The sequence below is a fragment of the Triturus cristatus genome, chromosome 4_1 (assembly GCF_964204655.1).
Source record: "Triturus cristatus chromosome 4_1, aTriCri1.1, whole genome shotgun sequence".
In the NCBI taxonomy this organism is placed as follows: Eukaryota; Metazoa; Chordata; class Amphibia; order Caudata; family Salamandridae; genus Triturus; species Triturus cristatus.
In genome coordinates this window covers 395,146,911-395,167,126 of record NC_140585.1, presented here as the reverse complement: position 1 = coordinate 395,167,126, position 20,216 = coordinate 395,146,911, and the positions used below count along the sequence as shown (strand labels likewise).

General features: G+C 47.5%; 1 protein-coding gene across 7 annotated transcripts in view; it reads left to right on the top strand.

The window, feature by feature from the left end:
• Positions 1–20,216, top strand: part of PARVB (parvin beta) — a 515,092-nt gene that overhangs the window by 225,694 nt on the left and 269,182 nt on the right. For all 7 annotated transcript variants that reach the window (XM_085652456.1, XM_085652460.1, XM_085652461.1 and 4 more), the window contains exon 2: positions 6,834–6,923. In XM_085652456.1, the coding sequence (XP_085508582.1) occupies positions 6,834–6,923 (90 nt within the window). The remainder of the gene's footprint in view (positions 1–6,833; positions 6,924–20,216) is intronic.

Genomic DNA, 20,216 nt, shown 5'->3' with positions numbered 1-20,216 from the left:
CTGCACACAGGTTCTGCAATGGTAGGCCTGAGACACACTTTACAAGATGCATATGTGGGTGGCACAAACAGTGCTGCAAGCCCACTAGCAGCATTTGATCTGCATGCCCTGGGCACACATGGTGCACTGTACTAGGGTCTGACAAGTAAATCAAATAAGCCAATCATGGAGTCACTAATCCATTACAACAATTTACAATAGGGAGCACTTGCACTGTGGCACTGAATAGCAGTGGCACAGTGCCCAAAGCATCTAAAACCAGCAAAAATAACAAACTGAAGAGGCATCAGCAAAAAATGGAAGGGAGACTCACGCCAATGGTACCAGGTCTAACTCTGACAGTTTGCGCCTCTGCTGATGAGTGCACATTAGAAAAAGACAGGACCCTTGGTTGAAACCACAGTTCCACTTCTCACACTTCTTAGTGGAGTCGGACTGTCCTTTCTTTGAAGGAGACTACCCTCTGGCCGTTCCTTTCTATCAATACAGGTGGTTTCTAAAGGCCATTTAGTCTTGGGTCCAACAGTTGACTGCACCTTCCAGTGATATTTGAGGCTATATCTAAACATTTACCATAAACTGCTGTGACTTTTAGCATTAGCTATTTACTAGCAGAACTTTGATGGTGTAATGTAACCCTGAATGGACAGGTCATAGTCACCTAGAGATAATTTTGTAGTGTGCGCGATACATGCAATGCATTCCAGATAAAATACCATAAAATGTATGTTTATACATCTTTGTCAAGTCATGTAGCAATTGAACATGCAGAAGCAAAAAAATCACAGGTAAAAAGTAAGTTATAGCAAAGTCAGTTGGTCTCACTTTCCCAGTGCTTTTTCGCCACAGATCTTGACTTTGCAGTTGGTTATAAAACTGTGGTGGACAGGCATCTTGGATTGTTACTTACAGGATAGCAGTCACACTGAATTTTGATGCAACTTATTTGCCATCTTTGAAGTACACAATATAACATTCCAAGATGGCTGCACTCTGTTAGGGCCAGTTTAGCTCTAGTTAGGGCTCTTCATCCAGGTATAGCTTAGTTTCAGTGTCTGTGTGCATTTGATACCCATTCCACTTAGGGCAACACACTAAGCTATACAACAAAGGGATAGCTGGAAGTCTTGCTTAAATATCAGCCACTGGCAATCACTCTGCCCGCATCCCAGTCCAACCTTTTTGGCATGGATGCACAAATAGAGAGGCTAGTTAGTGATAAAAGAACAATGTGGTCACAATAAGATTTTCCTGGCTAGAAAACCATGCATTGCCAACAACTTCCTGGGGGATCATGGATGGACGTAGCAGTGGATATTAGTGGTCTTTCCTTTGGTGAAGTGACCTTTCCTTTAGTTCTAGTAGATTACTACCAGATGGCCAGAGATTTTTTGTGTCCGGTATCTGCACCAGGAGTGTCATCAAGGTTCTAGAAGAAACCTTTCAGAGAGAACTACCTACGTCAGTTCTTACTGATAATGGAGCACGGTTTTGTTCAAAGGAAACACAAGTATATCTGAAGAGCAATGGGATAAAACACCACTTTAGTGCCCTTTTTTACCGAGCGATGAACGTGATAGCAGAAAGGTTTAATATGACTTTAAGGAAGTCATTCCTTTGGCCAAGTCCAATGGTATGTGTTTGAAAGATGACGTGATGAAGTCCCTTGTAGCATATTAGTTGACTTCACACAAACCACTGACAAAACTGCTTTCTTTTGAATTGTTGAGTGGCAGGAAACCCAACTCTAAGCTAGTTCCAGCATGGATACAATGACAAAGGCTGGGTGAGTGTGGATACTAGTCCCTCCTAGAGACAGAATTGAAGTTGTAATAGGAGTGCAGCAAATGGTATGCTGAAGTGCACATCACTAGGCCATTGGAAATAAAGGCTGGGGAATTGGTGATAGTTAAAGCCCCAATGGATATGGCACTGGTCAAATTTTACCAGGCCTATGAACGTAGTAAAAATGTTCCACAATGCAGTTAAAACCCAGGATGGGAGGATTTGAAATCTAAGAAGAGTTGCAAAATGTGGTGGACTGTGTGTAAAATGTGGATGTTGATGTATGCGATGGTGCATGTTTGAACAGCGAGATGAATGGTGTTGGGGGGATACCAGTTATAGTAGGTGTGATACTAGTCATAGTAACTCTGGTATTCAGGCACGAAGATCACGGAAGTCACTGTTCTTGACCTCTGAGATTTCTTACATATTGTTACCATAGACTTGATATAATTTATCAAGGATTCATAACAGTGTCCGTTATCCTATTTTGTTATGAGTTTTGTATTAATAGGTTTCCGTTTATTTAGTTTAGTAAAAAGTGAAGCTGTGTGGTATCTCTCACATTCTTCTTAACATTACATTCTAGAACCATCAGGAGTGATGGTTCCATGAGAGAACATGGAAAGATGAAGCTGTGTTTGTAGATATTTGATTAGAAGTCTATGGCTCATGCTGTGGCTGGTGTGTCTTTAATAAACACTACTTACTCTTCTTGACCTGCATGTACAATTCATTCAAGAGTGCACTTTTCACTGTTTGGCCTTTTTTTAATGCATGAAGTATTTATGCTACCGCCTGAAACAGTTGCCACCTGGCTGAGTCATGCAAACAGAAACCAAAATAGAGCCAAACCTTTGAATCTGGCCTCAAATCGACTTCTGTGAAAATGCATTTTGTATTAAGTGGGTAACAAGAATCCACATCCCAGTACAGACCCATGATGTATGCCCTGATAGTGTAAAGAAAGGGGAATATCCCTAAACAACTATGTGAGGAGCAGAGATTGTGCATGAAGGCAGGGCATGGAGGAAGCAGTGGCAGAGGAGAGGAGTGGTTGGTGGCAGGGTATGGAGTTGGGTCTGTGGAGAAAATCTGCAGCAGGAGTTGGCAAAGTGAGATGTAGGGGGCAGTCACTGCCCTCCCTGCTGAAGCGGTTTCTGCTAACTTAATTTAGAAAACTTGAAGGATCGCAATCACTGCATGCAGCAGCATGCAGCAATAGCATAGACCAGAGTAGAGATAATGGAGACGGAAGCGATGGGATGAAATGATAGTGGCAGAGAGAACAAGCATTTGCAATGCAATAGGTCTCGCATTTATACGAGTTTGAGCTATTGGCATTGTAAATGACAGTGCCTTTTATTTATGTTTTAAAAAAAACAAACTTAAAAAAAAGCATTGTCATTTACAATGGCAATAGCTCGAACTCGTATAAATGCGAAACTTATTGCATTGTAAATGCTTTTCTGACTGTTTGTGGGCGAGTGGGCCGGGTTTTACTGTGGATTCCCCGAATCTTAGAACCAACATTGCCTGCACGATGCCTTCTCCCATGCCTTGTAAAGCACATACTTTGTTTACATTTCTTTATTGCCATTTTGGTCAAAAAGCAACACCGGTTGTAAAAAAAAAAGAAAAAAGTTGGACCACAGCTCACTTGCAAAACAGGAGCGATTGTCAATGGGCGTGTATCGGAGATGCAGCCCTAAGTTGCCTTTTGGCCAGAGTGGTGGCCAATTTGGGCTGTCTCAGATGCCGCCACTGGCCCAGTGGGGGGCTGGGCGGCCTTTCCCAGGCAGATGGGTTTCTATTGGGGGGGGGGGGGGGGAAGAGGAGCTCGCCCATTAACGTATGCAGATTGAACAGTGGGCCTCAGCAGAAGTGGCCCCACTTCCAATCAGGTGTGGTTCATCACTGAACTAATCCGTGCACAAAGAGTTGTGGCAACATATCCATAAAAAAAAAAAGACGAGGAGCAGATGTGTGAGCGCAGCTGGGGTCGGGGTAGTGAGCAGAGGTGAACTGGCCTTTTGCAAAAGTGAAAGTATTGTCCACGAGCTGGGGCTCGTAGACAATACCTCATATTTTGAGGAAAATGGATTGTCTAAATATGGATTCTACATGTTAAAATGCGATGTTTGAGTGCAGAACGTTTGTCGTTGATAGTTGCGCTCACTGTAGAGTGTTTAGGGCAGAAAGCATTCTTTTCAATGTAAGACATTGAAGGAAGAATATATATAAATATTAGTGGCACTATAGTGAAACTGTTAGGATTGACGGGTGAATGAATTATTTGCTTTCTAAAATTAGCTTTATGGGGTCTGTTTTAGAGAGCGTTCCATATGTTGGCATAATAACACACACCGCATGCCGCATATTTTCTGGTTTAAACCAGTGCAGAAATTAAAAGTCTGGGAAATTGTTTAATGGGTCATGGACAGAGTAAACAGTTTGTGACAACCTGAGACAGACAGTGTCAACAGAAGGGCAGTAAAGAACACACAAGTGTGCCCAGGCAAAGGAAGATAAAGCTGCGTGCATCACTGCCCTGAAGGGTTGGCCTGATTTATGCCCCGCGGACGGACGAGAGACCATCTCTTCATTTTGCTTTCATTTGCCACCGGGCCTGTTCCACGCTTGATGTGGAAATGAGCAGTGCCTCGTAAATCCGCAGGAGGGTGACCCACACGGGTCGGCCAGGGGGTGTAATTGATTCTGGAGCCCGAGACAACAGAGCGCAATTTGTTTTGAGCCTGTGTGGCAAATCAACGCCTTCTGCAGGGTGAGACGGGGAGGCGGGGTGACTTTCTGCCGGGTGGGGCGGGAATGGAGGGGTGACATTGGTACTTGATGCAGACACCAAAAGCTGCAGGAAGCACCGTATTGCTTCTGAAATATACTGCCGTAGGGTGGGGATATGTTCTGGGAGAGGGGCAGCGCCTGTGAACGTGGATGGCAATCCTGAGTGTGAAAGAGCAACAGTCATGGGTGTCCTGGGGGTGGCCGCAGACGGCTTCTCCTTGGGCCCGTACCTGCTGCAGAGCTGACGCGCTGACTCTGGGAAGTTTGCAGCTGCACAATTAAAATGCATTACATTTTCGAAGAATAAAAATATGAAAAGAAATTAATTATCGTCAGTGATTTGTAGCTGGTGGAGTGTATTGATGTTGCGCTGGTAACACTAGATAGAAATTAGAATTCTGTAAATGCAGTAATCGGAGGACGATGTTCCTTAAAAAATGTAAGTGACATTTGGTTCAACAGGGATAACATTAAAGAGCCGGTACGCACTGTAACTTGATTAAACACTGTTATATGGCGAACGCGTATTCTAGTGCAATCACATCTCGGGACTAGAATGGCACAACAAATATTCGTAGCTGGACACTTGAACATTTGTAGAAGCGTATAAGTATGTTAAGGTGCAGTAAGACGTACATTAAAAAAGGAAGAAACATTAAAAGAAATGTTTTATAGTAGGCAAAGCACAGTGTGTGTGTAATAGTGCGCTTACAGCCTGAGGCGTGTCAAATTTACAACAATTAGGCTGTGCGCCGAGTGGGAGAAGAGGAGCTGTGGGAGGGAGAAGGGGGTGCGAGGAGAACAAGAGTAGCAGGAGGCAACAGAAGTCGACCGAGGAGAGAAGATGTGCAAAATATAAGGTAATAACAAAAGACCCTTTCTCGGATGTTTTGTGAGTGCCGTCTCCTGTGCGGGCTGTGTTCTGTGAGCGCTGGCATCGGGTGAAACCTTCAGGCTGCAGCTGTGAGGCGAGGCATGCTGAATGCCCAACAGAGTTTGTTGAGCGGTGCCAATTAAAACTAGCGCGTACTGAAGTTGACGAGGAGGGAGTGGGAGGGGGGAGTGGGGGCGGGCACAGTGCAAATGGTGTGCACTTTGATGTCTTCAGTGGCCGCACGGCTCACTGAGGACATCAAAGGGGCCGCGAAGTGATCAGGCAGTGCTTTTCAGGCTGCCAAATGGTGCGCGCGCCCGGGGCACATGCACTGTATTTGGCGGCCTGAAAAGCACTGTTTGCACTTCCAAAACTCGCTTCCTATAAGTCTCGCCAGAGCAGCGCTAAAGCGCTGTCTCAGACGAGACCTAAAAACAGGGAGGCGGCAGCGGTGAGGAGCGATACACTCAACAAGAGGGAGGAAGAGGAGCAATACAAAGCAACCCTCAAGGGAGGATTGGGAAAGAGCAGTGAATGCCCACATCAGAGGAAATGGGAACAAGCACTGAGAGCTAGCATGCGGTCAAATGGGGATGTAACATAGTTCCTTCTGCACTTCACCCTAGGCATTTTTATTGGAGGCAGAAAGGTCAATCCAAAAAGCAAGTAGCATTATATGAAAGAGATGCTCCTGTGGTCTGAGTCAAAATATAATTGACAATATCTCAAGCCAGTGGCTGAAGAGACTGGATGAATGAAGCCAATGGTTGAAAAGAGTTGCCCCAAAGCCCAGTATGAAACCGGTCTGTATGCCAGCTGTGCTGTCAAATCCCACTCTTAAAATTAGGTCCCAGCTTTCAGTGGAGGCAGGGTGCCCTCAACCAATTAAAGTAGTGTGAAGCCTAAAACCTCCACACACAAAAACAGGCAGAAATACCATTGAATCCGCACCAGGGAACTGAAATGGAGAGGACAGCCATGCAGTAGAGGGCCAGGGTCAAACCCAAATCCCAATCAGAGTATAATGTATTGTTTATCGTAGTGCTCTCTAACATACAGCTAAAGCTGTAACTTTGTCTGTTGTGAACTTTTGGAGAAAGAGGTAAGAGCAGCTTTACCAAACGACTTAAATACTGCAGGTATTGCTCTGCATGCCATGCGTTAAGTTTCAAGATATAACCTGGTTCTAAAAAAGGCAACGGAAAGCAAGTTTTGCACTGGAATAAAATTTTATTTTTTGTTGAAATTTCAGGCTTCTATTACATCCAGTTTCTTTGTTGTGCTATTTGTTCCCCTTGTGACCTGTGCAACTTGTAACAATTTCTAAGAAACCTTCAATGTTAAAACACATATGTTTTTTTCTTCACAGTGAGTGATCTACAGGAAGAAGGCAAGAATGCCATCAACTCTTCCATGTCTCCGTCTCCCATTGACATCCATCCTGAAGACACCTTACTCGGTAAAGTATCTACATGGTAGATCCCTAAAAAGGGTAAATGCCTGCAGTTTTTATAGTACCTTGTTGCGCAGTTATTTCCACTATGTAGCATTCCTGTTTTCACTGGTGATGGACGTCGCTCCCTCCAGAAGCAATACTAGACCATGACAAAGTGCTTGTCTGAGTAAAGTCTCCTACACTTCAACATAATCTAATGGCGAATATTTTACCTCACAAACTCTGCTTTAGTAATAAGTGTCCGTGTTCTTTGGTTCTTTGGTTTTTCTTTATTCTTCCATCGTCACAGTAAGTTATAATTCACTTCTGGAGTTCTCAGAGTAAGCTTCAATCACAATTTCTGGCCAGTAACAATTCGTAGCCAACATGTTTCGCCATCGGTACATGAGCCAAACTGACTTCAACAGGGCTATACAAGCGTCTTCATCAAAAAAAGGGGCCTTATCCAATTCGCTTAATACATCGTCAACACTCAAGTGTATCTCAATGTCAGATCAGCAGAGCATATCGTAGAGTTCCAAGCTTCTTATGCCGTGAAAATATTTTCCTTATTCCGAATTTTCCGTGCTGTCAGAGAATGCTTGCATTGTCCGTGTCAGCCGGCGTGTATGTACTCTGCTTTAGCTCGGTTTCTAAAATGAACTGATACTTTTTTTTATTACTTCCTTGTAATTAAATCTTACACAAATGTGCAAAAATCCAAAACTTAAAACTGTTACTTGGATATAAATTGCTTCATGGGGAGTAAGAATGAGAATTTCAAGTGAGCTCAAGTAAATTACATCAAACGGGAATTCAAATGTATAATCATTGTTGGGTCAGAAAGGTCCCCTGCATAGTGACAGACATGCACCCCTTTCCTGGGTGTCCCAGCTGCATGGATCGATGAACCCCAGATAATGATTTTTGGTCATAGGCAGACATTCATCATGCTTGTGCACCATGACCTAAGCCTAACGGTAGTGATGCCACACTTTGTTCAACAGCACTGTTTAACAGGGGAGAGCTGCTGGAACCAGGGAAAGGGACTAAGATCTGCCAGTCTCCGTGCTGGGTGAGGGGCCATTATCCAGGAAGTCAAGTCCACTTGACCTGAGCCTGGAGCAGCAGACTTTGCCCTGCCTGCGCAAACCAGAAGATTCTGTGAGGAGATCGCCTGGAGGCATAGTGGGCATCATACATAGTGGATCCCAGTGAGGAAAGTGCGAGACAACCCATCTGGTCAGGAGCACTGGACAGACCTAGCCGTCAACCCTTGTGTGTTAGGAGATGGCAACCATAAAGTAATGGCTATCGCAATTGTGAAAAATCTGTCGGTGACTCCTGTATACCTGCTAGGTGGGGGGCACTGTAAAGTAAGGGCGTTCACCCTTGTGCAGAGACAGTGTGCAACCCATGTTTGCCAGGAGGAGTCTACCATAGAGTAAGGGCAGTTACTGTTGTGTGGAGGAAATTGGCGATCCCTGTGAGCCATAACAGGGGCCACCATAGGGGCATGGTCCTCACCCTGGATCGTTATGCCCAGGAACACTTGCTAATGGTGAAAAGTAATGGAGGAGGATGTCCAACACCAAAGTGGGCCATCTGGAGGCCTGGGATTGTCATGGGGAAAGACCACAAAAGGTCATGGATTCTCAGCATTGGGAGAATGGAGCCCGCAGAGATGCATCCCGGTCTTCCCATGCTTGCCAGCTGCCATCGGGTCCGGTAAGACTGTTTGCGGCTGCAGGCATGTTGGAGACTCATAAAGCCAAACTCATTGTTTCTTGCTTGCAGACTAGCATGGGCTGCATCTGAATGTCACCTTCCATATCAAATGGGGAATAACCAGCCCCACTAGAAAGGGATGCAGGGACTCTGGGATACAGCTCAGAAAGGCACTAGAATGCGGAGCTGAAGAAACAGTATATATTACTTAGTGTGTTGCCTGTAAGCTCCGTAGTGGCCGACGACTTGAGAGTGGTGGGGAGGGGCGCTGAGGTGGGGAACGGGGACGAGGCTAATACATTTTTCTTAAAAACAAACACTTACCTGCTCGCCGCATCGTGCACCTTGCTTCTCTAGGCACAGGCTCCCAGAGTGCACTGCAGCTAATCCTGGCGCTGCTTTCATGCTGTTGTCAGCAGCATCGGGATTGGCCTGAGCACCAATGAAGCTGGGGTTGGAGAGAGCTTCACTGCGCATGTGGGTTGGGCCGGACGGAGACGGCCGGCCAAACCCACATACCCAGTGAAGGCAGTGCCCAACACTCCCCCTCCAGCCTGTCTCCACCAAGCCTCGGCCCTGATAGAAAAATACAACGATAATAACAGGAGTGTATCCTACTATTTTCAGTGTAAATCTGTGGTACCTTTGCTTTGGTAGCACAATGTGTGAATTTCTGTACATTTAAATTCAACACTTTTAATCCTTTACTGATACTAGTAATAATCCTAATCATTTAAAACAGCGTTTTCCATAAAAATTATATTTATTTATGATTTTTTCACCAAAAATGTAGTGACTAGGCAATTGAAAGCATCTTACTCGTAGACTACATCTTATATGGATGTGTATCTATCACTTCAGATTTCTTCAAGATCTGGGTCATTACCGCTGCGTACATGTGCAGTTACTCAATGCTGCTTAAATATATTTTTGCCATTAGGCACAGTTGGCATGTGTTGGATATAAGGCTGATGCACATGCACTAATGTGTTAATGACGTATTGATGTGTAGTGACTTTACCTGGTTCATTTGGGCATGTGCTGCATATGGACACAGATTTGAAGAATGGGCTATGGGGAGCTACAGAAGTTCTATGAAACAAGCATTGGCAAAGCCAATAGGTCTGGCCAGCACTTTGGCCGTGTCAGTGCTTGTTTAGCGATTTATTTGATTCCGGCGTTACATTTGGAGCAACTGCCTGGCCCTTGCCAATATAAAAAAAAAAAACGAAATGCAAAAATATTTTTGGGGTCTCAAAGTAGTCAATGGCAGTGTGGTAACGACACTTGAGGAGGCCCCCCTGCAAAGCACATGGAGCCCCCCCCCCCGGCGACCCAGCCCACCACCAACCACTTTGCCCTACCACCCAGAAATATAGTATATTTTGATTTGAAACCTCCAACATTGAAATGAAATGCCTCTATATTGTCTTTCTCTAAGTTCTAATGAGAAAGTGGGAAACACTCTTAACCTACAAGCTATGCCATTTGTAACATTACTGTCAAAAGCAGATTATTTAACTGAGGCAGCAATCCGGACAACGCCAAGGAGCGATCCTATTGTCTCAGGAACTGCCTATGGCTGAAGAAGAAAGAACTATGAAGGGTCTGAAATAGAATTGACAATACCTTGAAACTTTGAAAGACCAACCCAAACCTGCAATTCCATAAAAACTCGACTGACAATATACATGAGAAGTACACAAGCTATAACTCAGTATCCTGCGAAAGTCAAGAGAAATAGACTGGTGAATTATCTGCATACAACGTACTAGCGACTGTCTAGGGTTGTGCATGATGATAACGTGAACTGAGGAAGCAATTTCAATCATAATGTCTTTATTAGTAAGCATTGCAAAACAGGCAGGCAAACAAGGCTGAGGAAGAAAACTGTTTGGATGCTTCAGAACATTGATGCAGGTGTTTGTCTGTTTTAATTTATCATTTCTGTAGTGTAAACAATGCTAATTACATATTTTAAGGTACACATATTACAGACAAGTGCAAGCAACACCATAAATACTGCATGTAGAATAAAAACAAACCATATCAGCAAGTACCTAATGACTATCTATACAAACTGTAGTTGGTAAAGCAAAAGAAAAAGTGCAAATACTTTCAAAGTGCAAAATAAAGCAGTCACCAGTCCAGCAATATACAAAAAGCAAGCATGTTTTGTAAAACAATCCAACTTTATTCTTGCATCAAGGTGAAAATACTTTGAAAGTGCATGGTAAAAACAAGTCCAGCAGTATGCAAAAATGAAGCCAGGTTAGTCAAACAATTCCCCGTTTGGTGTGTGCATAAAGGCACATATATTTTATTTCAAAGCAACTGATAAACAGCTACAGCACCATACAATAATCAAACCTCCCTCTCTTTCTCTCTCTCTTCCCACCCTCTCTCTCTCTGCTCCTCCTATCACGGTATCACCTTGCCTGTGTTACCCCATCTTACTCTGGATTACTCGCTGTCCTGAATGTCTGCACGTAGAGGCCCCCTGTTCTCACCACATTAAATGCCATCCTTACCAATGGATTGCGGAGTCTTACAGTCTCACAAAGCGACTTCCTGTACTTTACTACCTCCGGATTTAAAGGTACATATTGTTTCAGCAACTCCTGTTGTCATCCAGCGTGCCCTTAAGTGTTCATAGATTGGCGACATCTGCCACACACGTGCTGCTCAACTGTGCACAGCACACCCCGTTGAACTAACTTTAATCCTTCCAAGGACAATAAAAACCCAATTGAGCTCACTGATAGTATTGCTTATTACCAACTTTTGAGCCCCTTTAAATGTGATATTCAAATGTTTTTGTATAACCTATCTGAACTACTGTGCGGGAACATCTGCACACTTTACAAACTAAGTGTGTATATCAGCAAAATCACGTGAAACCAGAGGTGCGGTATAACAGGACAAAACGTGTACGTCTGGTCTGGCTGAAACCTCACTACAATTTTTTTTTTAATTCAGTAAGAATGCAGTTAACTCTCTAAAAACTACTCCCTCGACACCATCGGAATTTCTACGGACAAGCACAATTGTAGTGGTATGACGATTTAATAATAGAAACACGTCTCATGGGTGGAGGGGGCGGGACATAAGGGTGAGGCCTGCCTGGTTCTGGGGATCGCTTTCCCCCATTCCCAGCCACCAAGCATGCCTCTATGTGGTGCACCTGCACTCCGAGATATCAAAAGGTGTCTGGTTCCCATTGCAAGGGGGGGCTGGGGGCCATATTTTGCTCTGCTCGCCCAGGAAGCTCGGGCACAAGCAAGGCTTCCCTCAGTTCACCTTTAACCCTAGAAAAGACCAAAATCTCCCAGTACTAAGACTGGTTCACTAAGTACAATGCCAGAACTCATTTTTAATAAGAAAAAAGCAGATAAGACACCCACATCGTTGCTAATACTATAGGTATGAAAGGTCTGAGTTAGGTCTAGCCTAGAGACCAGTTTAACTTATTTTCCGCATCATGTAATAAAATAAATATCATATACATCCTTCCATATAACGAGGGGTTTGGGGCCTCCCTCTTCCTCCATTGGTCTGTTCATCTGGCGCATTTTGCTGCCCTTCAACACAGCATTGAGCAATGGGTCCAACTCACTTCAGCAATTGTCTCTTTTCTACTGTGATTTCTGGTATGTTTCCAGATTACGAGTGTATATCTGCCTAAAAAGTAGTGCTCTCAGGAACAACGGATGGTGGCCAATACTTTCCTCCCCCAATGCTTTTTTTCTTTCTGTTTTTTACCCTTTTTATTTCGTAGTCCTCATCCTTATGTGTTTAACGAATCTCTGTTACAATAATTCAAAACCAATAATACATGTTTTGGTCCAATATGAATAATATTTTCCTGTGAAATGTATTACAATTAAAAGGTTTCCATATCTGTTCTAAATATACCTGCCTGCTATGAGACGGCCATACTGTACAATTAAAATTTTATTTTTTAATCTGTTAAACCTAAATTGCAAACATGTTGGTACCACGTTTAAGAGGCTGAATGTTTTTTTCTTTTTTCTTTTTTTTTTTTTAAGTAACAATTGCTTATTTGATAGAGCTTCCGCGCCACTTCCCCAAGTACGTAAGCACAAGAGCGGTGAAATACATTGTGCAACCTTGGGACTTCTCCTACTTTCCCTACCCCCTGCCACCCCCCCCCCCCCCCCCGAATTATCACACCAAACCTATTTTACCACTGTGAACAGTGCTGTGTTTGCAGCCTGCTAGCAGGTGGGAGCGCAGCCAGGAGCTGTTCTTGATCTCCGACTCCAGTGGTTTTTGTGAGCCCGAGAAAATCTGAAAATCTTTAATTATTTGTAACGCGGTTGCCTGAGCACACGGTCCAGTCACTCCTGCCCGAGCTGACTCGTCTCGGACAGACAGACTCACTCGCCTGAGTCCTGGCCTGGCTGCAGCTTCAGCCTTCAGAGGCAGGCGCGAGGGGGCAGCAGGACAGGGCAGGGCAAGGCTAGCCTAGCCAGGCAGGGGCCGCTAGTACTATAATAATTAAATTCTGCTCGGCCGCACGGTGCGGTGAAAAGCCCTGTAAAATGCTGAGGAAAAGACATAAGCAGAGTAATGAGGTGGGAAAGGAGGCCGGATCCAAAGTGCTAAAGCATCTGTTACTGAAGCAAACCTTTATAAACAGAAAAGATGGAAATGCAGTTAAAAAGCGCAGTTGACGGATTTTAGGTGCTAAATATTATTTCAGAGAGAATGTGTAGCACACCATGTGAATACCAGCTGTGTTTGCATTCAAAATATTATTTCCGAAGTTAAATTTGAATTTTGATATGTTATAATCATTTACGTTTAATGCTCCCCGAGTCATCTTTGAAAATTATTCATGCAGAAACATGTTTTTTTCCCGGCGCGGTACTCGGAGGAGGAGAGTTACACCATACTGGTTGCTCATACAGTGTATTGAGTTTTTAATTCCTAAACCATACGCTTAACAAATTGCCATTTAAAAAAAAAAAAAAAGGAAATCGAGATGACAGAGGATTTTTGGATCGCAAACTATAATATATATATGTTGTATTTATTACATTTAAAGGTGTATTTCAGAGCAAACAAATAATGCAAACCCTTGACGTCAATGCTAATATATTTGAATCCACCATCCAGCGGGCATGAGATGCTGAACACCGTCACCTGACTCCAGCCAATGCACGTTCAAAAAACATGGCGCGCGCTACATCAAATAAGCTTGTTTAGTGGGAGACCTGGGCGCACCGAGTACTTATTGTGTCTAAGATGGGGAATGCTCGGGATGGGTCCTATATTTTAAATCCTCAGTATAACAGAGTTAAGAAATAAGTTACCCCCTTGTCAGTCTATTTAGAATCCCTTGGGTGAATGTCTGAGGATAACGCACCCTGCCTAACGTGGGATGAGAAAATGCTGCCACACCTAACCCGGCTCTCAGTGTGAAGGGTAAGGAACCAATGGATTGAGAGGCAACAACATTCCGCGGTTAGCACACCATGGTGGGTCGAATGCTGTCTTTTCCCAAGGGATGGATTGCCAATTAAATTGAAGATGTGTAAATAATTATTTTTAATTCCAAATTTTGTCTGGATTTCATTATAAAAACAATGCTAGATTCTTTAGAATCGTAATGAGAAAAGCCGGAATCGCATTTAGGGCCTTGTTCCCTTCTTTTAGAATACAGGGTTGTACTTCCACCAACTCGCAACAAAATTCAGATCTACCATGAAGGTTAGGAGGGCCAGACTGGGCCCCGAGAAAATCTGAAAATCTTTCCTTATTTGTAACGCAGTTGCCTGACCACACGGACCAGTCACTCCTGCTCGACCTGACTCGTCTCGGACAGACAGACTCACTCACCTGAGGCCTGGCCTGGCTGCAGCTTCCGCCTTCAGAGGCAGAGTGCAGACGTGAGGGAGCAGCAGGGCAAGGCTAGCCTAGCTAGGCAGGGGCTACTGGTACTATAATAAGTTATGCTTGGCGGCCCGGCTGCACAGTAGTTGTAGAGTCTTGGGTGACTGGGCCTGGTAAACACTGATTGCACACGGGCACACATGTGGATCTTTAGTGGTCAGCCACAAAACTGCCATGCCCAGCGCTCTGGGCCTTTTATTCTTTTACATCACGTGGTCTCGACCTCCGTCGAGCCCACAGTATTATTCTTCAATCGAGGGGGTGGCTTATCTAAGTTACCTCCCCTGATATCGTGAGAGACGTGGACTGTTCCACCGTCTCTCGCGATATTACATTCCTACTATGCCAGGAGATGAAAACAGAATGAAACACAAACTTAAACCTAAATATACACTGTCAGTCCTGGCCGTTGGCTGCTTGCCACAATACAACAAATTGAAACAGTCTTACTTGGTAGCTTGTGGCGCCTGCTCACCCTGACTGCGACCCGATCGCCGACTAACCACTGGTCACATAGTCTTTATACTTCTGGGATGGCTTGGGGCAGGGTCGGAGGTGATACCTCCCTTGGCTGTTCCGCATCTGCGAGTCCGGAGAGTGGTCCACCGAACCGAAGGTGGGTGTTGGGCCTTGGTCTCCACCGGGTTCTTGATCTGGTGGCGGCGGAGACTGTGGGTTGGTGGGGCAGTCCAGGGAGCCTGAACTTACTTGTCCTGTCAGCCGGCAGCTAGGATCTGCAGGCCTACTCCGGGGCATCTCATCCTGTTCGGGAGATTCGGGGTCGTCGCTTCCATCCGCGGGTGGGACTCTCTTGAAGAACGACACGTTGCGGGTGACTGTCTCGGATCCTCGCTTGGCAGTAACCATGGTGTTTTTTATGGTGGTGACAATCCAGGGGTGCTGCTCGAAAGGTGTACGGAACTTCCCTCCTGGGTGTCGATCTTGCACGAGCACTCGGTCACCAACGGCAATAGGGCTTTCTTTGGCATGTCTTTTCTGGGAGGCTGTTTCGTTGGTTCTATGTCGCCTGAGGTCTGATAGATTCGGGGGACTAGCTGCTTCCACCCAAGTGGAGTGATGGGGGATGGTGTCGGTAATCACTCGGCAAAAACACAGTCGGCTCGGAGATATGCTAGTGGTGCAATGGGGGGGTGAGCCGGTATTCTCTGAGAAATTGGTACACAGCTCGCTCCAAGTTGAGTCCTTCTGCCAGCGCAATCTGGATAGTCTTATTCAGAGTTCGCATCAACCTCTCAACTTCACCATTGACCTGGGGCCACCGTGGCGTTCTCTTCAGGTGCTTTATCCGGTGGGAGGCCAGGTACTCTGCTACTTCGGCGCTGGTGAATGGTGGCCCGTTGTCAGTCCGGAGCTCACCAAAGAGCCCATGAGTGGCTATTACTTTTTCCAGCTTGGGAATAACTTTGGTTGCAGACGTTGACGAGACCAGCTGTACTTCCGGGTACCTGGAATAGTCATCCACAATCACTAACATGTATCTTCCTCCTGGGAGGCTGCCAAAGTCTGCACTGACTCTGTCCCATGGGCCACGAGGGCCCGCTTCGGTGATTATGGGTGCTGGTTTACTTGGTAGGCTCGTGGCGAGGCACACAGGGCAGTGTTGTATCACGGATTCCACTTGGTGGTCCAGGCCGGGAAACCAGACCTTACTCCGAAGCCGGTTCTTAGACTTGACGATTCCTTGATATGCTCCATGAGCAAGGAGAGCGGCTTGTCTGGTAAGGCTTTCGTAAGACCAGGCGCGGGCCACGCAGAAGACAACATCTGCTGACACTGACAGCTCTTTGCGGACGTGGTGTAGTGATTTCAGCGTTGCTTGGGCCGCCGCAGTTCGCAGAGGTGATGGATTCTGTAGGGGCCGGCAGTCTCCGGAAGAAACTGCTTGTATTGCCATTTGGAGGCAATCGTCGTCTCGAATGGCAGCGATGACCTCTTGCAGCGATATCTGAAGGGGTCGGGACCGCTCGGCTATCGTCCGCACATAGTCCTCCGTAGCGGCCGCCTCCGCCGCTTCGGGAGGGGTGGCTGGCCGGGCATGCCGTGACAAGAAGTTCCGGGTGCCTGGTCTATACTCCACTTGCAGCTGGAACTCTTGCAGCTGTAGTATCCACTTCTCGATCCGTGGGGGAGAGCGAGACGATGAGCCTTGGAAAAGCGGAATTAGTGGTTTGTGGTTGGTTATAACAGTGAATGGATGGCCATACAGATAGATGTGGAAATTTCGGCATCCCCAGAGGATGGCTATGGCCTCATGCCCGATTTGCGAGTAACGCTGTTCGGTAGGCGTAAGTGTTCTGCTCGCATAGGCGACGGGTGCCCACTCTCCACAGCTCTGACGCTGTGCTAGGACGGCACCAAGACCGATGGGGCTGGCGTCTACCACTAGTTGGGAGTCGTGGCGCGGATCGAAGTACACGAAGGTAGTATCTGCCGACAGGGCAGCCTTCGTCTGCTGGAACGCCTGCTCTTGTGCTGGGCCCGAGGTCCAGTGGGCAGTGGTTTTTGTGAGCTCCCGCAGTGGGCCTGTCAGATCCGACAGGTTTTTGATGAATCGGCCGCAATATGTAACCATTCCTAAGAAACTGCGGACTCCAGTTACCGACGTAGGGGCTGGGGCCTCCTGGACGTCTTTCACTTTGGAGGGGTCGGGCCCGATGCTTCTGTCCGAGAAACAATACCCAAAGAAACTGATGTCCCGGCACAGGAATTTGCATTTCTCTTTGTGGAGAGTCAAACCGCAGTCTTTGAGGTGTGTGAACACTGCGTTGAGACGGAGGATGTGTTCTTCTAGAGAGGGGGCATGAACTAAAATGTCATCGCTCATGTTGAGCACGCCTTCTAACCCCTGCAAGACGGTCTTGATGATATTTTGGAACACCTCTGCTGCGCTGGAGATTCCAAAGTTGAGGCGCTTGTACCGCCAGAGACCTGCGTGTGTGGAGAACGTTGTGATCGAGCGGGAATCCGGGTGTAGAGGGATTTGATGGTACCCTGAGCGGAGGTCCATTTTTGAAAACCACTTTGACCCTGCAAGCTCGCCTATAATGTCATCAACTCTGGGTGTCAGGTGGCGCTCTCGTTTGATGGCGAGGTTCGGGATCCGCATGTCGATGCATATGCGGACAGCGTCTGGCTGCTTCGGCTTCTTCGCTACGACGATGGGAGACACCCACGGGGTGGGACCTGTTACTCGTTCAATGATGCCGGCCGCTTCCAGCATGCGGAGCTCAGTCTCCACTTTTGGGCGGAGGTGGAAGGCAATCCCCTGTGCCTGAGGGCCACGGGGCTACCAACTTGTCGATGTGTAGTCGAACGGACGGGCCCTTAAGGCAACCAATCCCATCAAAGAGAGGTGCTAACTCCGATATTAAACGGTCCAGATCGTGTGCTCGTACTGCAAAGGCAAAGTGGATGAGGCGTAGTTCCTGTGCGGTGCGGCAGCCGAGTAGGAACCCGGATCCTTCACGGGAGACATAGATTTTGGCCGACTGGCAGACATTGTTGTGTGAGATTTCCGCTTGAAACACCCCGCACATTTGAAGTGGGGTGTGAGTCCCAAAGTTGAACACCTGAACGTTGGTACTGCGGAGCGCTGGTGGATTGGGTAGCTGCCTGTAAGCACCGACGGCCATGAGGTTGATTGTTGCTCCTGTGTCGATAAGCGTCGCCACCGGATGGCCTTGCACGTTGACGGTGCACATGGGAGCCGCTTGCGGGGACGCGGACAGGGCGTGTAGCATGTGCACCACGTGCACCGTCGCGGCTTCATCTTCATCCATGTCGCCACTCGAGGAGTCACCTGGGACAGGCTCAAGGGCCCTCACTTGACGAGTTCGGCCTTGTGGCTGCCGTGACGATCTTGAGTGACAGACTTTCGAGAAGTGATTAACTTTCCCGCATGCGCTGCACGTTTTCCCTTGGGCTGGGCATGCGCCGTCGTGAGGGAGCGGGCCACCACACCACCCTCAGAGGCGGACCATGGGGGTCTGTCCAGATCCTGAGGGCTTTCTGGGTCTTTGCCGCGGGCCTCGTGAGGTGGGGCGAATAGCGCAAACCGGCTCTTCTTTGATAGCTGTCGTAGCTTTGAGCTCCATATGGGCCGCCCTGGCCTTGGACAATTCTTTGGATCGCCCTAAGGTTAATATGTCTTTCATTGCCATGTTGTGTTCCTCGAGGACACGCTCGCGGAGTTTTGAGGAAGCGCACCCTTGAATAAATTGTGCTCGCAACTAATCATCTTCATCGGGTAGGGTGCACGTGCTTGCTAGTTCTTTGAGGCGAGCGTTGAACACGTCGACAGATTCCTCCGAGTTGTTTCACCTGGCGGAGGAGGAACCGTTCGTAGTCTGGGTTAGCATATGGCTCGAAATGTGCAGTGATGGCGTCGCGCAGCGTGGCATAGATCTTCGGGGGCCCAGCTTCATGGACAGTTTTTGCGATTTTGTGGATGTCGGCACCGCCTAGGTGGAGGAGCATAGACCGTTGCCGTGGGTCTGCGATTTCAGCCGCTTCAAAAAACTTCTCCAGCCACTCTACCCACTCCTTCAACTGTGCGGCTTGGGAGGGTGGCGGACCGGTCACAGCGAAGGGTTCCAGGGGCGGTGGTCATGATGGCACTGCGCCAGGCGATCACTGGGGCGCCTGATGGCTATTCCGCTGCATGGACGGGGTGCCGGAGCGCTGACAGCAGGAGGCGTTAGCATTGTGGGCTGCGTGGTGGCACATCGACTGGTAGCAGAAACGCAGGTGGTGGCTGCAGGGGGGGCCCGGATGGGGCGTGCGCACGACCGTCACAGGGGGACCCTTCCACAGCCGGGGGTCACACAGTTATGGCTCAGTGCAGGCAGTGACACCTTGACGTGATGTGGCAGGGCGCTGTGGGGGACTGTGTATGCAGTTGCTTGCTCCTTTGTTTTTTTTTTTGGGAGGGATAGGTTCCCCTGGTTCAGCAGTTATTTGCCCCTTTCATACACTGTCCTGCACTCCTGTGCACTCTCACTTCATGCTGGTGGGTTGAGGCATGTAGGATGATGGCACTGGCTCTGCAGCGGCAGCGTGCAGCTCTGGGGGCTGGATCATGCACCGTTTCCACTGACAGGCAAACAGCTGCAGGTGCGGTTGCTTCTAGCAGCCAGAGGTGGCAGCAGAGAGTCCGCGAGCGCTTACCGCATAGATGCGCTCCCAGCGGTGAACCGGCCCATACGCTCCAGCGCTCCTGTGCTCAACGTGCTTCCGGCGAGCACCGACGCCTGGCAGACCATCAGCGAGGCCGCTGACGCCAGCAGGGACACAGACGATGCCCGCGCCGAGCGAGGCACAACAGCGGGGAAGGCAGCGCAGCTGCAGGCGAGTGAACAATGACGGCGGGCACCAGCACGGCGGGTCGCAGGTAGGACAGCAGCTTGCTGACACCACCTCGTCGCCAGTGTAGAGTCTTGGGTGACACTGATCGCGCACGGGCACACACGTGTATCTTTAGTGGTCAGCCACAAAACTGCCACGCCCAGCGCTCTGGGCCTTTTATTCTTTTACATCACGTGGTCTCGACCTCCGTCGAGCCCACTGTATTATTCTTCAATCGAGGGGGTGGCTTATCTAAGTTGCCTCCCCTGATATCGTGAGACGTGGACTGTTCCACAGTCTCTCGCG